This window comes from Archocentrus centrarchus, chromosome 1 (assembly GCF_007364275.1).
Source record: "Archocentrus centrarchus isolate MPI-CPG fArcCen1 chromosome 1, fArcCen1, whole genome shotgun sequence".
Taxonomy (NCBI): Eukaryota; Metazoa; Chordata; class Actinopteri; order Cichliformes; family Cichlidae; genus Archocentrus; species Archocentrus centrarchus.
The window spans coordinates 33633238-33645676 of NC_044346.1; the positions used below are offsets into that span (position 1 = coordinate 33633238).

General features: G+C 39.1%; 1 protein-coding gene across 2 annotated transcripts; it reads right to left on the reverse strand.

Annotated features, from left to right (window-relative positions):
* Positions 1-213: 213 nt before the first annotated feature.
* lrpap1 (low density lipoprotein receptor-related protein associated protein 1) lies at positions 214-11890 on the reverse strand. Of its 2 annotated transcripts, none has more exons than XM_030739851.1 (8): positions 11761-11890; positions 11033-11177; positions 6995-7125; positions 5619-5739; positions 4123-4278; positions 3175-3257; positions 2461-2637; positions 214-1506 (listed from the first exon to the last, which is right to left on the reverse strand). In XM_030739851.1, exons 2-8 carry the CDS (start codon positions 11175-11177, stop codon positions 1438-1440), a joined length of 882 nt encoding a protein of 293 aa, XP_030595711.1. In that variant the 5' UTR covers positions 11761-11890; the 3' UTR covers positions 214-1437. The 2 variants fall into 2 exon arrangements, with proteins under 2 accessions (XP_030595711.1, XP_030595703.1); XM_030739843.1 differs by having other exon boundaries at positions 11491-11889.
* Between the last annotated feature and the right edge of the window lie 549 nt (positions 11891-12439).

Below are 12439 nucleotides of genomic sequence, written 5' to 3' on the forward strand. Positions count from 1 at the left end.
AAAGGGAAGGTTGGATAGGGACGAGCATGTGGTGTGAAATCTGTGCCACATCAAAAAATGTGAATCCATTTGCTGCGGCAACCCTTTGGGAATAAGCAGCTGAACACACGAGACCTTTTATTATTCAAGTCTAGGAACTCTATGATTACACCTTGTATCTGCTGAGGATTGAAAACCTGCCTTTTTCAAAACTGTCTCAATTACTGGTTGGTATTGTTACGAATGGCTTTATTTATGAGTGGATATTACAGATGAAAGACAAATGACACTTTGCTTTTTAAGCTGCACTGTCTTTTCAGTTCTTGCTGGATTTAATTTCTTCAGGATTTGTGGTCATACCCAAACAATATTATTGCTACCTCTCTTTTTCAAGAGGTCACTGATCAAAATAAGATTTCACAGTGCGATAAAGCCCACCTCATCTCACACCTTACAACTGAATGCTAAGAGCCCCAACTTGCCAGGTGATCATTCCACCTCAAAGCGGAAAAGGATTCGATAAAAAATAAGCAGCTTACAGTTATACCCAGGGTGCAAATTGCATTAATCCAGGCCCATGTGGTCCAAGCAGGACATGACTAAGTAATCAGCCAGCCAGAAACATTATTCATCACAGTAATCATTGCCTCTGCTTCTGGTCTGAGAGGCCAGGGACCGATGAATGGAAAAGCATAGCGTTTGTTTCAATTTCTCACCTCCCTCTTGATATTATCAGGACAAAATGTGCAATAATGGATGCAAATTTATTTTTATCATTTTGGTTCCCCACTAGTGTCTCTGAGGAGAAAGAAAAAACACGAGGAACGGCTCACAAAAATGTAACGTTTTACAAATTATGTCACTACAGAAACTGCTTTTGTGTACAGTGTATTACGTGTTTTTATTTATGCCAAAGCATCTCACTGTTGTAAAACTATATTTTTAAAACATTTACTGTACGTCTGTTTTGGCACCTGTATCTTACTGACTATTAAAGATTACCATTTCATTTTCAGGTTCCTAGTTTTCAGTGCTTCTGCTCCTGATCTTCATTTTATATTAATCAAAGTACCATTAAAATATATCAATAGGCCAAAGTATAATGTCCTACAGTAGCATTTGGCTAAAGTAAAGCCATTTTTTTGCATACCAGACATATTCCTTCAACTTACCTGCCATTAGTTATATATATTTAATTTATCTGTACCTTGACTGGTAATCTGATCAGTTATTTATCATAACTGCATACTTCTTATGCATATTACATACAAATAGCCAAGAATTCATTCATTCAGCATTTCACTCACTAGAAAAGTAGAAAAACATCCATGGAAAACACTGGTGATTTTTTTTAAACAGTAGTTGAAAGGTTATGGTGCGTCAACACTGTGTGACTGTAGAGAAAACCATTACAGTTCTTTCATCTCTCACTGGTGTGATGATTGCGATCCAGACCTCTCAGAGCTCGTTGTGTTGGAGTCCCTGACGAGAAATCTTGTTGGACAATTCCTGCATGTGTTTCTTCATCTGGAATCAAACAGACACACACGCAAGGCAGGTTTACAGACAACACAAATGATTAGTTTATTATGTGTGCGTGTCATTCTGGTAAAACTCTGATAAAACATTATAGGGGTGTAGAGTGGAGTCATGTTAACACTACATTAAAATTTGGCTTACATCAATCAAGGTCTTCAAGGTCAGCTTAATGATTTATTGTTTGGAAATTGACAAAAAAAAGCCTTATAATTTAGAAACTGATTCTTACAAGTGTGGTGTGTGTATTGTCAACACATAGAAAGTGCCATATAAAGATTTAAAATGTGATGTCACATGTGACCTCTGACCTCTCCTTCAAGGTCAGTAGATTGATCTAAACTGTCAAAGTGCTAATAATGCTATATAGAGCTATTTAAGCCGTGTTTCTTACTGCCATTGTATTGACAACATATAGGGAATGATATATGAAGATTCTAAATATCACATTACTTTGGACCTCTGACCTCTTCTTCAAGGTCAAATAAGGTCAAATTTTACCTGTGTAAATCAAAGTAAATATCTGTCATGCTACCCTGACTACAAACTTCACAAAGTAAGTTGAAATAGAAGAAAATAAAACGAATATATACAAAATACAGTACTATTCCCTTAAAAGTAAATACTGCCCAGAGAGTGAGCTGCCTTGATGGAGGTTTGCACTCTCTGAGTGCTTCTTGTTATGCTAATGGTTTGGTTGTTTGATAGTAAGTTGTGACTCTGGTCAAACTTCTGCAATGTTCAAGTTGCAGGGAGTTAAGCTGGAAACCAGCTGTCCTAATTCTATTTCCAGTGTATTGGAAATGTTTGCATCCGTCGTACACTGCGGTTACAGCACGTGTTCATAGTACATATACTTAAGTGGGATAAAATAAGTGTGAATGCTATAATTTAAAAGGTCCCATATCACTTAAATGCTAAGAGAGCTTCTTTATCCCTACTGACCTTGTAGCCCATCTCCCTCGTCTTCTCAGAAAGTGTGTTGTACTTTTCCTTGTTCCTCTTGATGTGCTCTTTGTCTCCCAGAGCCTCCACGTGTTGCAGCTTCTGATGGGACAGCTCCAGCTGCTCCTTGTAATGACTGTGCTTCTCTACTTTCGTCTCAAAGTGACGCAGTTCCTCCTAAATGAATAATGGCAGCCAGCATAGAAGGGTCTAAGTTCAGTTCACCTTCAATTACATGCACAACTACACCGAGAGCTTATATGCATCTCAAGTGGCAAACAGAGAGGAAATGTCACAGAGGAAATTCAAGCTGAATGTTTCCCTGTGATAGATCCAATCTTGAAACTTAATAGCTTAAAAACAAAATTCAAATTCAAATTGAGCTGTTCACTGCATTCGTCTGCCCAAGGGACAAAGGGTGAAAGGAGCACAACGAGATCCAGGAGAGTGGGATACTTTCAAACGTGCAATACGTAAAATGTGATCATAATAAGTTGCACTTTCTGTGGCTTACTGTACACAAGTAGTACTTAGCTACTAAGTACTGCAAAATAATGCATTTAATGCTAGTGCCAGAAGAACACTCGATCAAAAAGTTTCTCAGAGACAAAATTAGATGGTAGCACTATGCTGAAACAAAGAGTGTCATCTAGAAACAGATAGTCCCCCCCCATGAAAAAAAAAAAAAATTGTCACAAGAGACGTAAGCACTACCATGAGAGACTCCAGCTCATCTTTGCTGAGGTTGGCTCTCTTGGCAGCCTCCCACAGTTCAATCACACGCGGCTCCCGAAACTCTACAGACAAAGAACAGAAAGACAGATGAAGAGATAAACAATCCAAAGAGACATTTTGGAGCCACAACACTCAAGAGGGAAGGAGCTCTGAGGAGGAGCAGTCACAGCAGATACATCATATGATACAATCACAACAACATACCCTGGTGGCTCAATCACTTTATAAATACACACCAAATATGAAAGAGGCAAAATGCTGGCATTTAAAATTTAATCTTGAGGTGCTGTCACAATTTCTCTTCACTCCTTAAATTCAGCAAAACTGAAAATAAATAAATAATTAAAAAAAAAAAAAAACAGTGGGAAGGAGATCAAAACCAATTTGTGCAAGAGGAGGCAAAAACATGAGGGGAACGAGTCAGAAACAACACCCGAAGGTAGAGACGCAGCAATGAAATCATTTTGAATCAGCAGAAGGTACAATACCTTCATCTAAACTTCTCAACAAACTCCCACTGAAACCTGCACAAGTGAGACTGCAGTACACTCAACTGAAAGCAGCCGAACATGTCTGAGGAGCGGCGAGGACTGCAAACTGTGCTAAAATGCAATGGCGAGTGAAATGAATGCTTTGTCTGTTCAGCAGCACAAGGCTGAGCTATTTTACATCACTGGCTGAACGCAGCACACCGAGCTGCTTTAAATAACCCCCTTTAAATACTTCTTTCCATTTCACAGATGCATTCAATGTTAAACTCAAAACTCTTAAGCTGTCAGCATATCAGTGTTCACCAGCCATGATACAGTAGTGTGTTATTATGATAACAAATCCTAGTAATTAAGCTGATGAGATAAATGCAGCGTCTGACGGAGATGCAAAAAGAGACAAGCTGAGTGTCTCTGCGCTTTTTTTTCCCTCTCTCACCGCTATCTTCAGTGAAGCCCTCGTGGCTGAGCTTACGGAGGCGCTCAAAGCCCTGGTTGAGGTCTCTCATTTTCTGCTTCAGCTCTGTGTGCTTCTGGTGCAGCACGTGCTCTTTGGTATCACCCTCCAGGGGAGAGATCACATTCTTGTGTATTTCTGTTGAGAGGAACAGATGAAAGGGGGGGGGGGGGGGGGGGGGGGGGGGGGGGGGGCAAAGGAGGAGTCAAAAGCCCACAGGGTTGTGTGGGTGGGTTAAATGGGAAGAGGGCAGAGGAGATGGATGGAGAAATGAGGGAAAGATGGCACAAGGGGATAGAAAAATAATTAAATTAATAAAAGATAAAAAGAAAGGCAGCATTTATTAGTAGCACTGAACAGCAGGCATTAAAATAACCTGTAAAAGTTTAATATTATTTTATAGAACTGGTTAATCTTCATTTATCAGGGTTATTTTTTCATAACTGTGAGCAGCCTATGAGCATCATCGTACTGGTTAAACGCGGCACTGTGAGGTTATGACATTCCTGCCTGTCTGATACTAGAAAAAAGGTGTGGAAGTAAAAGTCAAACAAAGCTTAAGTGGACAGCACCACTCAAACTAAACGATAACGGTTGACATTTGGATCAGAAAAGAACAGAAAAAAGTCAAACTGAATGAAAACCGAGGAAACCAGACAGGCGGTGGATTGAGATGGAGGTTCTGTGGAAGTTCACAGACATTCCCTCAAGGCAACATGTGATGGCTTAATATTTAAAGGCATCAGACAAGCAGAAGAAATACCTCCGGCTTGTTTGGCAGAAACGTAGTGCAGTGCAGCGCTATCAGGAAAGTTCTGGCACTTAACAGCTGCAAAGTGTCAAGTCACATCCGAAGAAAACGTGCCTGTCCTCCCCATGTCTACGCGAAACACAGTGGGTCCTGTCAGCTTCTCTTAAAACTCACAGCTTGATGTGATTTGACAAACACTGATAGAGCACAAAGTAGTGGGTGGTAACATGTGCAGTCTGATACCTGCCACCTACGTATATGACCACAAGACTGAACAGACAGAGAGCACTTCAGACTTCAAACCAATAAAACACTGGTATGCAGAACAACCATGGCACCTAGAAATTTTTTATTTTATAACCTTGTAAGCCTGATTAAAAATACTCTGCCTTTATGGGGTTTTTTTTATTACTCTTCTTCTGATATGATCACAAAAACCTAGAATCAGCACTGTAGCTATGTCTGTAGAAAAAAAAAAAAAATATATATATATATATATATATATATATATATATAGCAGTAAATGCATAAAAGGGCTGATAGGAGCTGCTAGATAGAAAGGGTACTCTGTGAGAGATCTTGAATAGAACCAAGGACAAAGAAACAAAGGAGAACAGGGTTAAAATGCTTGAAAGTCTGACCTCAGAAAATACCAATAAAATTAAGTAGAAGTAGTGTGACACCCCTGCTTGGCAATGGAGCAAGGGGAGCTATTCACACGGCTCACCCTCAGTCCTGCCGACAGTATCCATGAGGATGTTGTACTCGTGGACCTTTTCCTTGTGGTGCTGGAACTCCCTCTTTAGGCTCAGCAGCTCCTCATCAGAGAACTTCCCTGAGCTCTTAGCCTGGTTGGGGAATAAGCATTAGAGATAGAGAGGACTTAGTTTCAGAGGAAGAACTGGGATCTTTTGCATAGAAAAGGAAAAGTATAGCTGCCATGAAACATGGTTATGTGTACAATATACATAACTAAAAATCTATAGAAGAAATTAGCTGTTATAACACAAGTTGTCAGACACTATTTTCCACAGAATGTGTTGGCTCAAGAAAAATGAAAAAACACATCAATCAAATTTAGAAGGATTTTGGTTTTGGCTATAGCACTGATATGCTGACCTCCAAATTAAGATAGCATCTACTGATGTCAGTGGTCAATATTTATTTTCTTTGTAACATCAGTTTTACACAGGCTAAATGTCATCAGCTATTGACCATTTTAAAAAAGGCTATCGACCCAGATTTTCACAATCAGTGCAGTAAACATAGTGATTTTAAGGATTGCATTTATATGAACATTTTAAAGCAATCAACTATATAGAAAATATAAAAATCAAATTGCCAGAAATTGCTCATTTTCACTGCTGTGCATTCATCAACGACAGATGGTATTGTCTGATCTTACAACAACAGCTCACATTTAAAGTTATTATTTTAGGAGGACACAGCTAAGAGTTTGCAGTCTCGAGACACTGGGGAGTAATGAGCAAATGTCCCCCTGGAGCCTACAGGGTGGATGCTGGGATGGTAGAGGAGTTGAAACAGCATGCAGTTAGTGTATTAGTGTGCATGATGCAGCCTGAGCTGCCTGCTTGAACTAGTTTGCATTGCTTCCTTTGCGACTAGCTGGCCATTAAACAACTTTAGACTTACAGATCTGCTGTCATTTGATGTAGAGTTTCCTCTCTATTTTCTTTCAGTTGCTAAGTTTTTATAGTAATAATTAGACTGAATGTATATAGAAAGTATCCATAGATAATGCATGGAAGAAGCACATAACAGTGGAGTTGCTGTGTCCAGTGGAAATGCTGAAATCAGAGACCGTCTCTGATTTCACACAACATTTTACAAGCTTGTTACCTTGTAAAATGTTTAGTGCTCCTGTTCTTTTTTTTTTTTAATTTTATTGGAAGCCAAGTGACACTAAGTTGATCTTAAGTTCATGTCCACATTTTATTTACTGGCTGTGGTAAGTTTTTAAAAGAAGAGCAGCAACTGGGTAGGCAGTGAAATCCCACAGTGAAACTACAGAAAGAAAAAAATAAATAAATCAAAGCACCTTACATAAAGTAGGGCTTCACTTTTTTCATTATACACACAAACCTTGTTCCAGAGTTTGTCCAGTCTGGGATCATCAAATGTGTCTTCCTCCTTGATGTCGTGATCTTTCAGCGAGTTGGTCTCCAGCGGCCGTGTGTCCCTTTTCCCATCCATCCCATACTTGGCGAGGATCACTGCATAACACGACCACAAGGCTTTAAACAAATGCTGTGGCGAATTATCCTGACATGAGCCTCCGAGGAACAACAACAGAGGCTGTCTCTTGGGAAGAAGCAAGAGATAAGCAAGAGAATCTAAAGTGACTAAGACGTGTATATTAATCATTTAACAAGACTCCAAACCCTTTGACAGTAACTCATAAATTTCAAAGGAAACATCAAGGGGAACAGGATCCCCAATGAAGGTTAAAAAGAAGTAGAGCCAGACCAGTCAGTCTATGTGGGCCCATCAAAGATATCTATTGTTCATAGGTGTATTTGTTGTTTAATACATGCATCTACCCCCACCCCCCCCAAATAACAGTAAAAAAAAAAAAAAAAGATGCTTAGTGAAATTTAGAAACTGTTATCATATTTGGCCAACAGAGCCAACAGAGCAACTCCAACTCTGCTGACTTGCATGCACTGCGTCACTTCACACCATTTTTCTCCCAAGTGGGAAATTAATCACCTTGCACCAGCTTCATTTAGTTATGAGTAGTTTCACAGTCTTTATTTTAGCTACATTTTCTTTTCTTTGTCACAGTTTCCATCATATATCAACCAAAACTGCCTAGTTTGTGACTTAGTAGCAAAAGATGGTCACACGATGACAACCTTCCCTGCTTTCTTCACAGCCACTGGATAAAAGCCAAACCTTAAAACAGTGTCTGACCTGCAGTGCTGACTTAAAAACTAGAACCAATCAAAATCTATGACACTGTCTAAAAAATGTGGGACAAAGGAAAAGTGACACAATGCTCTACACACAGGGTGGGGCACTTGGTCACTCTGCTGGTCAACCATCTCTGGGAAATTATTTTGGGCTCATTTCCATAAATGAATGGGGAAAGAGCGAGTAGCAGGCTCTGACCTGTTATAAAGCTACAGCTCTTTGGGGGCAGGGGTGGGACAGCAGCCATCTCCACTGAATTCATAGGTTTCTTTTCAGGAGTCTTTGAGCACCATGTCTCCTGTGTGTATGCTCTACTGTATGTGTATATGAAATAGCAGGGCTTTATTTAAGAGTTGCTAAAGCTGACAATGGTTTATCAAAACAAACTAACTGAACTTTTTTTCCAAGACATTAATTAGCATATAGTAGTGCCATTCTGAAGCAAAAAACGTTTTAAAAGAGTTTTAAAGATGAGCATGAGGGGAGGTGAACAATCACTAAGCCCATCTCCTGCTTGACAAAATACCTTAAACTCCAAAATTTGGCAGGATACCTCTTAAGGGTGAACTAGCTGGGATAGGCTCCAGTTCCCCTGGATAGGTGATTAAGAAAATGGATGAATTTGGCAAACTGAAAAGGTACTTAGCAGCTTACAAAGTTGGACTTGGGTCTCAAAACTTTCCACCCTCATTATTCTCCAGCAAACGGTTATTGCAGGTGCTGATTCAGCACCATCGCAACATTGTTGCAACTCACCGGTGTCACTTATTAACTTTCTTAGGAGTGTGTTCATATACAGAGAGCTAGTTTAATATCTTCATTAACATGGTGCAAAAAATTGTAGACAATCTCTGTGGCACTCGAGGGCTTAAACTGTTTACATTGCATGTTTTCATCATTGTGCGTTTACTTTTCCAGATCAACAGGCAAGGTGTGAGGATTTGTCTTTTGGCATATAAAATGCATCAAGAACAAGTGCAGTGGAAACGAAAGCAACGGGGGACACAAAATGACTGTGAAGCTCAATTAGAATGAGTTAAAGAGAAGGACATGATTCAGCGGGGAAAAGATGACTTGACGCTCTTCTTAAAAATTTATTTTTAGCAGCTAAAGGAGTGACTGTGTTCTGCCTGTTACAGGAAGGTCACTGCACCACAGGGGAGCGAGGAAGGAACCAAAGCAGGTGGATAGATGGGCCGAGCTGCCACAAAGAAAGAAGGGACATACAGTATGCCTGTCCTTTAAAATGACTGCCAGCATAGCATCTCAGTCTGATACATTCTTCACAATTCAAGCACACAAAATAAAATATACATAATACAAAGTGCACAGCATACTCTAAATGTGTAAAGGTTGATTCTCAAAATTTAAAACATTTTTTTTCCATCATAAACTTGTTAAATACATTTGCTGATGCTCAGTGCCGTTCATTTGTTTCATTCAACATCATTATCAGAGGACTTATCTAAATAAATGTATAGTACAATTCCTGAATGACTATTATTAAAGCAACTAGCAAACCCCCATGCAATGGTTGAGATAGGGAACACACACACATACATACGCTATGATCATTATAGTATATCTCTTTCCCAAGGTTTAGTCAATAACTGCCAGAACAACACATGAGGAAATTAGCATGCTTTTAGTAAGTGATCTGCCAGGTGACCAATGAACAGATTAAGGGAGATATGAAGAGCGCCACTGAGAACAGCAAGGAGCAGCAGTGGAGGAATGACCACCACAGCTCAGTACCATGACTGTCAGAGTTTATTTCAAATGGAAAATCAGTGGACCAAAAAGTTTTCTCAGGTTAAAATTTTACTGTTATTTTTTAGCGCATAAGCTAAAAAAACAAAACAAAAAATACACATACTTAGGCTATCATTAGCCATTTTACTTCTCTCAGTTTGATGGATATTCACATATTATATGCCATGACTAAATTAGAGCCACCTGAACCGTCTGTCTTAAAATGTCTCTTTTAACCACTGCATTTAAATGGCATAGGAATTATGTAAGTTTCTACAAGTTAGATTTAAGAATTCTTTAGACCACTAGAAATAAAATAAAATGAAGTAATCTCAAGACTCCCAGAAACTTTTACAAGGTAAAAATTCTGTAAACTAATTTGTGCGTGGTTTTTGCACCAAGTGCTTAGTTTCATTATTTTCAATGGTTTCAAAAAAGGCACTGTTTTCAAGCCACATCTCACTGACCTTGCATATTAGACAAACAGAATATTAACAGAAATAATTTAAATTCATTAACTCTGGAAGTAGCTGTCTTTTTGATTAGAAGAGATGCCACTAGAGACCATACAAGACCTCATAACTAACTGGATGGCTGGAAGTGGTCCAACAAATTTTGCAGTTTGCATCTGCAGTTATTGTTTTAGCTATTTATTTATTTACAGTTCAATTTTTATTTTTTAAAATCAATTTATTGTATTTACTATATTTAGGGATCTGCAGAAATCACTAAGCGACACTAATGAATTTTCAGACCTGACTAAATCTAAACATTTACTGTGTTTTATAAAAGACAAAGTTATTAAAAATCATGCATTTCATAACAAAGACATCAGTATCACATTGCCAATACAAATACATCAGGTAACTAAAAAAAAAAAGATTAAAGAGCTGGTGTTTTTTTTTTTTATATATATACTTTATTCATCTAAAATAATTAATCCTAATCTGAGAATCTGAGAAACCCTGTAACATATTTTCGTGATGCTAAAAGTTTTCATTGAGACTGACCCAGAAAGACAGGATTCGAAATGAGTATAACAGAGAGACAGCTCAGGTTGAATGGTTTGGAGACAAAGTTAGAGAAGTGAGCCTGAGATAGTTTGGGGTAGAAGGAGGACAGTGGATATATTATTGAAGATGGAGCTGTCAGGCAAGAGATGAGGAGGAAAACTACAGAGAAGGTTCATGGATGCAGTGAAGGAGGACATGCAGGGGGCTGGTGTGACAGTAGAGGATGCTAGGGATAGGGTGAGATGGAAGCAGGTGATCTGCTGTGGTGGCCCCTAAAGTAAGCAGCTGAAAGAAGAAGAGGTAGAAGAAATAAACCAGTCATAAACCACAAAAGATTTCAGTACAGCATGGCACTGTTAAAGCCAGGGATTAAACATTTAGAGCAAAGTGACTCAGAATAAAGCTCTAACTATTCCTGGCTGAGATCAAGAGATTGTCTCACCATTGAAGTTACGTCGGAGTTGGGCCTCTTTCTCCCCATTTTCATCGAGCCCGTCCACCTTCATTTTTTTCCACTGCAGCTCATCTTTCTCCTGGATCTTCAGGTCACTGTGCAGCTCAGCCTGTCGCACTGGAGACAGCTGCATCTGTCAAACCAAAAAGAGCAGACAACATTGGCTTCATAAGACAGGGAAAGTTTGCAGAAACAGAAAAATACACAGTGAGATCTGTTAAAAAAAAAAAAAAAAAGGCTTTCACGTGGAGTTTGCTTTAATAATGATATTGTCATTATTTCTATATTCCTACTGCCCACAAAAACAGGCTTTTACATGTTGACCAAATCCGTTATTACGCTGGTTCATTGTTTCAACATTTTCCTAAAAATTAGTCTATATGTGTTTGCGTTAATTAAGTCGTGCAGCTGCCGACAGATTTTCGCAGATTATCTTATTTACGTACCCTTTTAGCTTTCTCCCAAACCTGGTTTAGCTTAGCTATCCTGAACTCCACTGTCTGCCCATCACTGTCGTTCGGCTTAAGCTCATTCAGCTCCCGAGAGTATTTCCCAGCCATTACACCCACGCCGAGACACAGAGCTGCGAACAAACACTGCAGCCTCATTTTCAAGATAACTGTGCGTCACTAACTACAGAAGAAAACGCCGAAAAAGATGCTTAACGGAACCAGAGAACACCACAAACGATGTGTTGTTGTAGCTCACAGGAGTACCGCAAGTCATGTGCTCAAAAAAAGAGGCGGGCATTTCCTCGAGTTGCACTCTGGGATATGTATTTTCCTGACGCAGCCTTTCTGCGTCTGCTGAAGCGGAAATGACTTTTGTTGAACTACAGTGGAAATGTCGCGCTGCGCTGTTACCTAGCAACAAGGCTGCAAACTCTGACAGCAAATAGAAAGCCTCCACGCGTTTGCAGCGCTGGATGCTGCTCCTATGTTAAAGTCCGCGTTTAAAGAATGAATTTATTGCTAAAAGATCAAGTTACTTCACAAAACAACACCTTCTTAGCACATGCTTGAGTTTAACAATCATCAAATCAACTAGATGTGACGTTTTTCTTAAAGAAATACCTTCTAAGTTTAAATGATTTAGCTTAGTTATCAATTCCATACCCTTAAATTAAAAAAAAAAAATCCCTGTTGTTCCTATAACTTTATGCACTGTACCATTTTAAGAAAAATATTAGCTCATGTTGAATTTGATGGCGGCAACATGTTTCAATAAAAGTTGGAACAGGGTCGTATTTACCACTGTGTAGCATCTCTTCTTTCAACAACACCCTGTAAATGTCTGGGAACTGAGGAGTAGTTGCCAGACTTTGGGGAGAGGAATGTTGTCCCATTCTTGCTGTATTTCTTGTTTAGTGATGTGACAAATGTTTCAGTTGGTGAA

What these genes read in the sequence shown, in the direction of transcription:
- lrpap1 (XM_030739843.1), bottom strand. Translation starts at nt 11,652, where the DNA reads ATGAGGCTGCAGTGTTTGTTCGCAGCTCTGTGTCTCGGCGTGGGTGTA. An exon ending in ACTCCGACGTAACTTCAATG is followed by an intron (nt 7,126 to 11,032) that starts GTGAGACAATCT and finishes CGTGTTATGCAG; the next exon opens with TGATCCTCGCCAAGTATGGG. An exon ending in GGGCTTCACTGAAGATAGCG is followed by an intron (nt 3,258 to 4,122) that starts GTGAGAGAGGGA and finishes CTTTGTCTGTAG; the next exon opens with AGTTTCGGGAGCCGCGTGTG.